Here is a 12,564-nt window from a genome sequence, read left to right as displayed (position 1 = left end):
GGGAGCTGGAGGGATAACGCCGGGGGCTGAGTCTAGGGAGCCTGCAGTTTTATTCTTGCCCTGGCAATTACGCGCCATGTATGTGGCCACGGCATTTAACTCTTAACGTGCCTCAGTTTCTCTGCCTGAAAAACAGCGAGTTACGCGTTATGCATAGGGAGCCTGTGCAGCACTGTAATTCCCGGTCGTGAAATCCGCTTAGGTTTCTTGGAGAGAAGAGTTAAATCGTTGCAGGGCACCGCCAGCAGTGCCACAGGCGGGATCTGGGCGCAGACACGTCCCATTTCCCAGCTGCCAGCCTTGCAACGCTGCCTCCCATCTTCATTTCCGAGCCCGCCTGAACGCAAGCGAGGACGCGGGCGGGAGCCGGGCGGCCGCGCAGCCCCGGGCTCCGGCCAAGTCGGCGCAGCGGGGAGCGAGGAGCTCCCCGGAAAGCCGCCCGCCGCCGGGGGCGAGGGGGAGACGGCGGCGAGCCCCGACCCGGCAGGCGGGAGCCCCCCGCGCTGGCTGCGGGGCTCCGGCCAGGCCCGCGAAGAGTTAACGGCGGCTCCCCCGGGGCCGCCGCCGCCGCCTCCCCACCCCGGCGCTACGTTATTATTATTATTTCCCCCCCTTCCCTCGCCTTCCAGTTTTGGCAGGGGATTAAAGTAGCTCCCCCCTGTGGCAGCAGTGACCCAGAAACGAGTTTGATTCACGGAGTCCTTCCTCCATAACAAGTACAAACGTCAGTCAGAGGGAGTCTCTGTGTGTGTGAGAGTGAGCGCGGGTGCGTGCCTCTGTGTGTGTGTGTGTCTGTGTGTGTGTGTGTGGCGCAGGGAGCCGCTCTCCGCGCCCGCTCCCCGGCGCCGCGCCGAACTCATGAGGCGGCCCCGAGCCCTCCGCGCAGGGGGAGCCCGGCCGCGCCGCCCGCCCTCGCCGCCGCCGCCGCCTCGCCCTCGCCGCCGCCGCCGCCAGCAGGTAACCGTGCCCGCCGCCGCCCCGCCGCCGCCGCCGCAGCGCCAGCCGGGGGAGCCGCCAGCACAGCCATATTTGATGGGTTTTTTTTGTCGCTCCGGAGGCGGCGAGAGAGCAGTTTCGTGCCGAAGGTCGCTGCCTAGTGGAAATAAGATAGTACGTCATTAACATGGCGCCAAGAGCCGTGCGGCTCGGTACGGGGCGAGGGGAGGCGGCCGAGTTGCGGCTCCGCTATCCCACAAGCAACTTGTGCCGGGCTGGGGCGGGCGGGAGGGACGGGGCGGTGGGAGGAGGGAGGGGAGGCTGTGCCGCCGCTCGGCGCGGCGGGCCGGTGCCGGCAGCGGCGGGCGGCTTTTTGTTCCGCTGCGGGCTCCGGCGCGGCAAGTCGGGACCGCGCGGCTTTCAAGGTGCAGCGGCCAAGTGAGCTCCCGGCTGAGCCCGAGCCGCGCTCCCGGCCCCGCGCCTCGGGCTGCGCTGCGGGCTGCGCCGCGGGGGGCGCCCGGGGGGGGGGCAGCGGCGGGCATCAGCCTCCGCGGAAAGTCGGAAGCGTCGGAGCAACTTGGTAGACAGATGGCAACGGCAGAGCGCAGGTCCTGCTCGGATATTGATGTGTAGGAAGGGGGCGGGGGGAGCCATGGCCAGTGTCTGTCACCGTGTCACCCACATGTCCACGGGAGCCGTCGCCTCTCGTCGAGGGCGGGGAGCGTGTGCGTGGGGGAGGAGGTGTTGGTGTGCAGGAGCAGCTTTGTAGTTACACCGATCCCCCCCGCTCGCACTTGGCTTTCGCTTGTAGGGGGGAGAAAAAAAAAATGCTTGGAAAGCATAAAAACTGCTCATCGGTGAAATTAAGCAGAAGTTGCCTTTCGGAGCGGGAGAGCCGCAGCCGGTTAGTCGTGTGCTCGGCGGGCGCAGGAGGGGGTGCTCGGGGGCACCGCTGGCGGGGGACGGCGGCGGGGCGGGCTGTCATAGGTGCTCCGGTGCCGTGTCCCCTCTCTCCCCCGCCCCCCGAGGCGAGCGCACGGTGTCTCCTGCTGGAGAGCAACTTGCGGGAGCCCTGAAGTGCACGTGTTGGAGAGCGTGTGCGCGGGGGGGAGGCGTGCGGAGCTGCCCGGGCCCGCCGGCGAGGGAGGCGGCGTCCCTGCCGCCGGGCCGGGCCGGGCAGGGCCGGCGGGGCAGCGGCCGGCAGGTGCACGGCGGCCCCGCAGCGCCCTTACCCCCGGCCCGGGTCGGGGAGTTGAAGTGCGAGAGCGGGGCGCCGGCAGGAGCGGAGGACACGGCGGGGCCGGGGGAGGAGGGGGGGGGGGAGGCGGTGTAAACTTGGGTAAGGCGCGGCGGGACCCCCTCCCGCGGCTCGGCGGGTGCCTCGGGGCAGGACGTTGCTCCGCCGGCCTCCCGGGGCGGCTGCGGCGCGCCGGGGTGAATCGGCGTGGCCGTGCCGGAGTTTGTTGACGAGGGAACGGAACGTCACCGGCGGTGTCGAAACGCGAACGTAACGTAGCAGAACAACAAGCGCGGGGGAGCGGCGGCGAACGCCTGAAGTTGCTCGGGCGGCAGTCAGGGTAGCTCCGCGATTTCGCTCTTCCCCCGGGGCCTGGCAAACGAGACGGGTCTGGGCTGCGGCGTGCCGGAGAACCGCGTTCTGTCTGTGTAACGGTCCGTCCTCGGCCTCCCGCAGAAGGCGAGTGCGGCTCTAGCGATTATTCCACTTGCTGAAATTAGACAAAGCCGCCCTGATGCTGCTGCTGCTACCCTGCCCGTCACTGGGCTCGGGTAGTCGCCTGCTCGGAGGATGGTTTTTATTATTACTATTTTTTTTTTTTTTTTGCTTTTCCCTTCCCGTTCGCGCCCGCCAGTTCATTGCCGATAGGCGGTGGGGCGTTCATTATTTTGGGGAGGGTGGAGGCAAAGGGTGTTTGTTTGTTTGCACCGCCTGCTGGTTGGTTTCCTGTGACAAGAGGTGATACACAGTTTCCAGAACTGTCTGGGAGTGGGAGGAGAGACAGACACAGAAAATGAGCTCAAGTCTCCTCCGTGTTGCTGCTGCCGCTCAATCCGCCAAACCGCCGTCCCGTCCCGTGTCGTCCCCCGCCCTCCCCCTCCACCCCCGGTCTCAGCGTGGAGCTGGGGGCGGGTGGGGAAGGTGCTTTGGCCGTTTTCGGCAGCGACAGGGGTTCGGGGCTTCGGGAGCGGAGCCGGGGGCACCAAGTTTGATTTGCAGCCGGGTCCGAGCGGATTGGTGCGGCCGGCGGCGGGGAGGAGCGGGAGAGGGAGCCGGGAGGAGGAGGAGGAGGAGGTGGGGGCGAGCCGGGCCGTTTCAAACGGAAAGCGGCGGCCGTGCCGCTGCCCAGGAAGGTGCCACCCCCGCGGGGGAGGTGTAGCCCGGCGGCAGCCGGGCAGGGAGGCGGCTCCGTCTCCTTTCCCCGCCGCTGTCCGGGTCTCGGCGGCGCCGGGAGCCCTCGGCGCGGGCGTTAACGGCCGGCGGGCGCCTGAGGCGCCGCGCGCGTGTGGGCAGCCGCCGCCCGGCCGGGAGCTGAGGCGGGATCGCTGCGGGAGGAGGAGGAGGAGGAGGGAGAGCCGCCCCGGAGCCGGCGAGCGTGAGGCGCCGCTTTTGAATTTACTCTTCAAGCCCCGGCTCCCGCCCTCTTGGAAAGGCGGCCCTGAGCTGGCGGCCGTTGGCTCGGCGGGTGGCGACCGCTCGTTAGGATCGGGAGAAGCGCCGCTCACCTGTGAGACGATTTCAAAAAGCCCCGCTTCCCGGGCGGAGTGCGTGCCTCTGACTAACTTCTCCCTCGGTCTCCTTATTTTCCTTCAGCTGACAGCTTTATTCCAAGAAAGTTTATTAGATTTCACCCGCAGGTGAAGTCCGTGGGCTCTTGAGACCTGTCAGTCGGTCCAGTAAGAACTGGCCATGTGTGACATGTAAACGACTGGTTTGTGCGGCTGCACGCAAGCGTTAAAAATAGATTGCCTCTCCTTGGATAGCTGTTAGGTAGTATTAGAAATTACGATAGCATTTAGCGACACATCTTAGTTGACTTTTTAACGTTAAAGCGGGAAGATGCTTTTATGCTAGCCCCGTTTTTTCTTTTTAGAGAAAGATTTAGCTGTGATTGGGAATAATTTCTTTTTTTGAGCAGGCGCTGTCTTTTAAGTAAGTCAAAAGCTGCCCACTCTTACAAACCTAAAACCTTCAAAAAAGTTTTGCCAAAATATGCTTGTTATGATTCTATTTCTAGAGGTTTCTCACACTCAGTGGGATATTGTTGAAACAGCAAGGGTTGTACGTTTTAGTGGCAGGATTTTCTCTCTGGCTTCAGATACCACTCGCTCCCTGCTTTTGAGCTATGTTTAATACATATGTTTAAAATAAAATAATAATAATAAACTCCCCTTTCTCCTCACAGCTGCAGATTTCCCTTCCAGCTTCTCTGGTTTCATTCCCAATTCACAGAATAGAGTAAAAAAAACTTCCAGTCTTTCCTCAAATGTTTTCTCCATGTGGTTAGTACTACTGCTTCGCGCTCCTGTTTTCAGCTGGAGCTGACCAAGCTGACAGCTTTTTCTAGATGGAAGAGATGAATTACAGTGGGTGCAGGGTGGGTTGAATTAATTCATGGAGCCCAATTTGTCATTGCTCAACATTTTGGGCAGTCAGTTTCACCAGCACAGTTTGGGAATAATTTGCTGCCACTGCCCAGATTATAAGGTAACGTTATGAGCTGACTTGCACAGGTGCATAAATGAACATGTGGATTGCTGAGAAGTGTTGGGCTGATACATCCAAATTGTGCTTCTGCCTTTCCTTGTGACATTTGGAATAAGTGCGCTGAAGGCAGTAGAAATACTCCTTGTGGAGAACAGTCTTGGCCTTGGAACATACTTTTTTGTTTTGTGAGACTTGGAGGATTTTTTTCTGCAAATTTAAGGTCTGTGACTTTTTTGTAGTGTGGACTGTGCTATATAATACTGTAGTATATAATTTAAGAATTCTTCTTTTATCTTCATGACTATAAAATGTAGCTGTTGAAGCTTCCATAGGTGATAAAGAAGAATTATAAAGTTTTAGATGGATGGATTTTAATAGTATAACTTCATTCTGATGTTTCTTTTTTTTTGTTTTGTTTTTGTTTTTGTCTGGGCACAGAAGGAAGAAACCATTTTTTTTTTCTTGCTATGTCAGGTGTCAGTTGGTGAAGACCGGGTTGGTGTCATAACAAGGTATTTAAAAAGAGTACAGTAGTAGAAGCCAAATGTCTTCATCTACTATCCATTCCGTTAAGAGTATGTCACACTTCACTTCCATTTGTACAATAAGTGTTTTGAAGCGATTTCTCGTGTACTAGAGATAATTAGGTCCTGGTTTCATTGCAGTTACTGGGCTGCTTTCAGGAGAAGCCAGTTTTTCGGTTTGTCTTCAGGGTGTACATCTGTCATAATTCTGCTTTCTTCCCATTCTGTCTCTGCAGCTGTTCAGTGCAGTTTATTATAGTGACATCCGTTAACACGGTTACAGTTAATTGTCTGTCAGAGTTTGAATTATGCACTCTTTTTACCCAGAGGTTTATACAGCCCTTAAAAACACTTTAGTAAGAGTTGTGCTATGTAAAACCTTTGACCTGAGGATGTAGGTTTTTTCACGTATAATTTTAAAAAATTTGGTTCTGTTTAGCTATTTGCATAACAAAGACTGACACACTTTACATCTTTCTCTTTGATCATCTCTCTACTTGGGGTCAAACTGAGTGAAAAAGTATACTGTGTTCTTAACTGCTCAGCAGTTGCATAGAAAGTTCTGTGGTGTGTTGCACGTGGATGTACGTGTGTGCACACTGCCACGCCGGGGTAATGTCTGGATTTCTGCTCTGAGGAAGCTAGAAGAAAGGATTTGGATTTTTTTTTTTTCACTCGTATTTGTGCAACTCCTGGGACTTCAGTGTGGGAGGAAAAAAGTAAAAGGAAAGATTTTAGCGTTGCTGTCCAGTGTGTTTTTTGGGTTTTGTTGGTTGTTTTAAATTAATCTCTTGCAGAGCTAAGAATGCAGGAACACGATAATGCATACTGGTAAAAATAGTGAGTTTGCTGTACTGCGTCATGTTGCTTATTCTAACCTATTGCACTGCAAGTGCCAGCGAATACTGGGAAGTAGACAGAAATGTCTGTATGCCTAACTGTATCTAGCTATTTGTGTAGACTTTGATGTTTGTTGCTCACCTCTACAAGGATATGTAAATCCTAATGTTATTTTGTGGCCTGACATTGATTATATTGGATTATCATCTAGCCATTTCATTTGCATAGCATTTACAAGTATTTCGAAAAATGCTTAGTGCTCTTTTCAAAATACAGTAACCAGAAGAAGTGTTTCAGGCATTGTAATCTTGCCTTTAAAAACCATCTGAGCAATTGTACCATGTAAGTTCGGAGGTGCGTTTGTACGTTTGAAGTTTGTACCTAATCAACAAGTAAAACCCAGAGCTTAGCTTTCAGAGCTAGTGTGATGAAAAAGGATGGAAAAGCCACTGGTGACGTGTCTCTGTAAAGCACAGTGCCTTCAGCCTCTGGAGCAGCACAGCAGAGCGCGTTGCAACCTGTGCCAGCCTCACCAGTACTGCCCTGGTATGGGTAGCTCATCTGAGGGTGCTTGGTGGCTAAAAAGTCATGGCCTCTGCCCCATCTTTGCCATTGCGGTGGTGTGATTGCAGGAAGTGTTCTTAGATACTTCGTCAACCCTTGGAAATTGGGTAACATTGCCAGCAGAGTTATGGCGGTTTCTAGAAAGCTGTGTTTGCTTGAAGGCTGGCGTTTGCCTGAGTCCACTTTAACCCCTCCCAATAAATGGGTAAATGTTATAATGGAGTTCTCGGGAGAAGTAACTATCAGTGTGCTGTGTGTTGGTCTGTCTGATTTCTGAAAGGGTGATTTTAACATGAAGTAACAATCATCTTTCATGGAAAGGAAAGTGAAACAATGTACAAAGGTCACTGGGTTATTAGGAATTCAGATGTGTCACTGAAAACTCAGGGAATGTTTGGCTTGGTGATACAGCAGCCTTTCTTACATGAGAGCTGCTGGACTCTGTTGCAGCTTTTCAAGTGTTGGGCTTACTGTGCAGGTGAACGGGATATGGGCAAATGCCCTTTTGGGGCTTGTGTAAGAATTTGGGAAAAACAGCAGTAGAAATGTTTGTGATAGAAGATACAGGCTTCAAAGGCACTGCTTCGTTGGCTGCTTCCTTGCTTCAGAGAAGCATTCATTTTGCAAAGGGGTTTGGGAAGTTGTTCTGTGGCATGTGTGGGTGCAGTGAATATTTTGTGGAAACTTCTGGACTAAACAGCAATTACGTGGTTGCGTGCAGTTGTTGGGAATTGAACTCGGTAACCTGGGTGGTCTTTTCCTGTCCTGCAAGTGTTGCAGGCTGAGCGCATAGTTTTTACTTATTATTGGTATGAATCTTAAATCTTAGCTTAAATATTTCACCCTTTTTATGCTTACATGTGAATTCTCTTTGGCTTACAGGCATAGCGATCATAGCCAATTTGTACCATTAAACTAGCTGTGGTACAATCAGTCTTGATGAACCTGCCTCTACTTCTTACCCATTGGAATTGACAGACTTACTTCAGTTTCAGAATGTTTTAATAAGATTGGAGTTGGATCAGATGCATTTATATGCACCTGAGTATATTAAGTGTATGTCAAAATACAGTCAAGTGAAAAATGCCAACATTTTCATGACTGTGAAGAGTGAGAATTTGAAAGAAAAGTAGTATTGCTGGCATTCAAATCTCAGAGATTAGGAAAGGAAAGAGAATGAAATAAGTAATTTTACTGAAAAGTTTGATAGTTTTTTCCATCCTGCCTTTTTCAGTGTAAAAGTACCTCCTTATTTTTAGTTAAGGATGTCCCATGAAGAATGAGTTACTATAGTTGTTTTGTTGGTTTGGTGTTTTTTTTTTTTTTTTTCTTTCATTGAGGATTAGAAAAGCATTACTTGAATTCACAGTACTCTCTAAAGTTGCTGGGAAAATGTGTATGTCTGAGGTTGAACAGGGGAAGCCTGCACCTTCAATCTGCACATTAACCATCACTATCCATAATCCATGTTTATTTTTAATGCAGTTCTTGCATGACTTTGAGGTCACCATCACCTGATAGAAACTGGTAAGTCTTTGAGACAGAGGTACTGTGATGCCCTTAAGAGCAGCAGCATTTCAATCTGTGTGGTTGTAATTCTTATTAGCTGTTCCAGTGTTCTCCCTAGAACGTGTGTTCTGAACTGTGGATATGAACATCTGGTGGGAACAGTTTAAAATAATTTTAGAAGTTGAAAAAAAGCTGTTTTATTACTTCTAATGACAAAAATTCTAGGGAGTTAATCTTACGCGGCTTGAGACTTGCTCTAAGAAGCCAAATGCTGCTTTTCCATCTGTGATTTAGCTCCCTGTAAACTCAGGATAGGTTCAAAGATGGGAAAATGAGATCTCTGGATTTTAACTCTTTTTTTTCACATGCATCTATAAAGGAATCTCACAAAAGCGTCATCAAATGGAGTATTTCTTTTCATGATACTTTTGATAACACAGGCTTTTCAATGTGGCCAACTTCAGAAACCTGACTAGAGTGGACAAGGAAATTAGCTGCCTTATCTAATACTCTGTGCTCCTGGACAGTGGCTGCTGTTCTGGCTTCTCTTATCTCCTGAAGAACTGTGGAGAGTGCTTGAATTGGGAGGTGTGAATACCACTCTCTCCTTTAAACAACAACAAAGATGTTTAGTTTGTTTTTTAAAGACGTGGTAGGAAGGAGAAGCTTCTGGGTCTTTCCTTATTTTGTGAATTTGCAGAAAGTATGGCTAGGAGAAGATGAACTCAAAATACACTTATCCAAAAAGATGTGGAGGAGCAGAATTTCAGATTTTATTGTTCATTGCAGGCTCATGAGTGTGTCTCAGTGCATATGCGCTGTGTTATTTTGCTTTACAGCACATAGTACTTTTCAGAGTATGTGGGAGCGAATCAAGAAGTTGAGGAGTTTGACCAGGAATATACAAGTTACATCTCTGAGATAATTAATTTTTCTGTATTTTCTTATATATCCTCTTTAACTTTGTTTATGGGAGATATTTCCATTCTAAGTGAGTATGTTCTTGTACATTGCTATTGTTAATATTTCTTTCAATTACAGGAAAAGTATGCAAGTCACTAGAAAAAGTACCTTCCAGAATAGATATTTATCCCCCTGGTCTTGGCCTTGTAGCAGCTAATTGATTTTTCAGTTCTGTCTTACCCGGTTTTGGATCTGAATGTTGGCTTTCTGTCTTTATCAAGTGACCGTATCAGAACTTGGCTCTGGATCTACTACATTTATACCAGATCTGTATTCAGATGATTTTGATGGGCCAGGCTGGTCTGTGTATTGATTCATTGGCAGCATTTCCATCTGCCATACACACAAAGTTCTGGTCTGCTTCAAAGCAATTCTTTTGGAGCGAATTCTTCTAGCACTGTAAGAGGTTGTCATTTATGATTCTTTATTCTCTGGCATGAGACATTACATGTGAACCTTCACTCTGTGAAATGGTGACAAAAGATCTTGGTGAAGTGAACCATTCAGTTTCTCTTTACCTTTAGTGAGCAAAGTTTTCAAAGACAGCCATACTAAGTCCCACTCTGGAAAGTCATTCAGTGGGAAGGAGGCTTCCCCCCACCTCTGTTTGCATGTACAATATGAAAAAGGAGGCAATCTTGCGATGCTCGGCCTATTACAAGTATATTAAATTCACTGGAAGTATAAAATACAGTCTCCGGTTCAGTTGCTTGTGATTTGTTAGTGATGGTAAAATTAATTTCCTCCAAAAAAAAAAAAAAAAAGCTTATTTCTTTTATATGAATCACTTTTGGAAGGGAAGATATTTTTGTGCTTTTTTGGAAATAGTGTCAGGCTTTAGTTAGGCTTTTTGGGTTTCCTTATTTTGGAAATTAGTCTTATAAAAGTTGAAAGCATTATTGAGTTTACTACAACGAGACGTGTTCTCAGTGAACAAAGTTGAAGTAGTTAGCTGCGTACTGAAGGGTCAGTGAAAAGAGTTTTGTTGAAAGGTTTCTTGGAAATCTCAACTCCCATGAAAATGAGGAGGTTAGATTTTCTGCACCTACCTAGAAGGAAAAAAAGTATTTTGGCATCTGATTTCCAAGTCTGCGCCCCAGAGGTATGTATGAGGGCTTTGCTGCTAGGAGAACACCCAGACCTTGTTGATACCAGCATTGATATGTGGTAAGCAAAGACTCAGGGGATTTGATGTGCATCTAGAGTCCTTGTCAGTTTAACTTACAGTGGATATGCCTTTCTGCACTTGTCTTGTCATGTTTTTTCTGCTCTTCAACTTACACTTTTTAGTAGCTTTTTACACGTAAATGCTGACTAGCTATTTACAGCTTCCTTAATTTTTCTGAATTTGATTTCATTCCACAGAGAATACATGCAAAAATACCAATGCTCTGTGAATAGCAGTTAAAAAGATACGGAACTTTTTGCCTTTACATCACCAGTCCATGTGCAGTTGAACTCAGTAGAAGTCTGGCAGTTTGGAGAAGCTTCTGTGTAATCAATTGGTGGTCTGATTCCTGAAAGACAGTTAGTGTTAGGCATGGTGCTGGAAATGTGCCTGCAGGAGGAAGCAACACTCTTACCTTAGAGGGTGGTGCCTTCCAGTGCATAGATGATGCATGTTTAATGTTTAGTTAATCTGGGAAAACTTGGCTTGCTACTGCTGATGTTTCTTTTTTTTTATATGTAAGTGGATGACTTTAGTCTTTGATTTCATAAATCTGGCACTTTAAACAGGAATAAAATGGTGCCAAAACATACTAGCCAAAGTAAATATTTACACAAGCAGTAAAAATGTTATTGTATTGCAAATCTAGTGTCAGAATGGGCAGGGGAAGCTAAGGATGTTGACTGCAGATATTTAGTGATTTTAAGACCTCTCAGAACAAAATACACTTTTGTTTTGGGGTGAAAGTATTGGTGGGGTTGTCATTGGTGCTCTCCAGTTTTGTTCACCTACTTGTATGAGGACTGTCTAATTAAGCATCCTCCTTGAGATACTCACTGTTCATATTTCAGATGCTGTTTAAAGTTGTTTGTTTTCCTTCGTGTGCTGTAAATCCTCGAATGCCATCAGAAACACAATTTGATGACTGTGTGTTATTATCTTGGGTTAAGTGCTGTCTCATTGCTTTGCAGGCTGCCTGCTGTTTCCCGTGGAGATCATGAAACGACGTCGGCTTCCTAGCAGCAGTGAGGATTCTGACGACAATGGCAGTAAGTGCTCCTTTGTTGTAGAGTGCAGTAGGTTATGAGTTTGAAAACACGTTTTAATGCAGTGCTTTATGTGACAGAGGCATTTTGCATATTGGTTGAACTGGTAGAAATGTGTATTAATAAGGATCTAGTTTTGAACTCAAGTCGTTCTGAGCACAGGTGGGCAGTAGATTTAGGATCCCTCCACTGTATTGATTATACAGTGTTAGTTAGTAAGATAAAACAAGAGAAAAAGTTGGTTGTCCTCTTGAAAATCTTTGCAAGCAGTATAATTTATCATTACAAGGACAGAACTTGCATGGAGACATCTGCTAACGTTATCCACAGCTTAGTATTTAATAGAAGTTTGCATTAGGATTTTAAATTTGCTTCAGTGTTCTCATACTTTCTCATGCAATGGAAAGGTATATTGCTTCAAACTGAAGTAGGAAAGATTGACGGTGCATAAAAGTTGTTCCTTACTTCGTTTGAAGATTATCTTATTTGAGGAATAACTTTCAAGAATTTGAATTCAGTAGATCAGTTATTTGGATACAGAATGTATTTATTTTTTTTAACTGTTTCTATACTGACATAACTAACACTGAGCCCTGTATGGTATATTTATCTGTTGTGTTTGGATTTGAGGGATTGATAATCTTTCATTTAAGCAGGAAAAAAAAAAAAAAGAGGAAGGGGGATAAAATGGCAGTTTGGGAAGTGTGCCAAGGAGTTTTATTTGCCCAAACAAGCAAGTTGATTGTACTTGACAATAGTCCAGCTTAGCCAGTTGTCTGAGAGATTTTCCCGGTTTTAATTTGATCTGTCTGGGTGCACATCTTCAAATCTGAAGTCTTTTGTGAGACTTCAGTCTGAAATGTAACAGAAAATGGTCAGGGAAGTTTTCCAGGTGCTTTTGAAAGCTTTATTCTGTGCTGCACTGTGGCCCTGCATAGGTGACTACTTCACCTGCATGCGTTTTTTAGGTGTAGCTGTGTTGCATGGGAGTCTGCTCAGGTATGGCCAAATCTGCGCCTTAAAACAACCTTAGGCAAACTATTGCTGAAATGAAGGAGTGATAGAAGGATTGGAGGAGGTGAGAACTAGCAAGCTGATTAGGAGTTAGTCCAAATAAGATTTGAGTAAAATCTTACTAAAGAGGTATGGGATTTGGTTTGTTTTTGGAGAGCTACCTGCAGTTGGGGGATTTTGGAAGAAAAAAAATCCTGAATCAGACCTGGTTTTTCTTGGTTAGAAGTTTACTTGGGGTTATAAAAATTTAAGTAGGTGTATTTCCTCAAACGTGAT

The 12,564-nt window shown here is 47.6% G+C and overlaps 1 protein-coding gene across 11 annotated transcripts in view; it reads left to right on the top strand.

Moving 5' to 3' along the window:
* Window positions 1–686: 686 nt before the first annotated feature.
* The window catches only part of JADE1 (jade family PHD finger 1), a 46,278-nt gene continuing 34,400 nt past the window's right edge, over window positions 687–12,564 (top strand). For 2 of the 11 annotated variants that reach the window (XM_075036593.1, XM_075036536.1), the window contains exons 1-2: window positions 687–724; window positions 11,200–11,277. In XM_075036593.1, the coding sequence (XP_074892694.1) occupies window positions 11,272–11,277 (6 nt within the window). In that variant the 5' untranslated portion in view covers window positions 687–724; window positions 11,200–11,271. The other 9 variants (XM_075036567.1, XM_075036517.1, XM_075036584.1 and 6 more) reach the window with 9 other exon arrangements.

This window comes from Buteo buteo, chromosome 1 (genome assembly GCF_964188355.1).
Source record: "Buteo buteo chromosome 1, bButBut1.hap1.1, whole genome shotgun sequence".
In the NCBI taxonomy this organism is placed as follows: Eukaryota; Metazoa; Chordata; class Aves; order Accipitriformes; family Accipitridae; genus Buteo; species Buteo buteo.
This window is presented reverse-complemented; position numbering and strand designations above follow the sequence as displayed.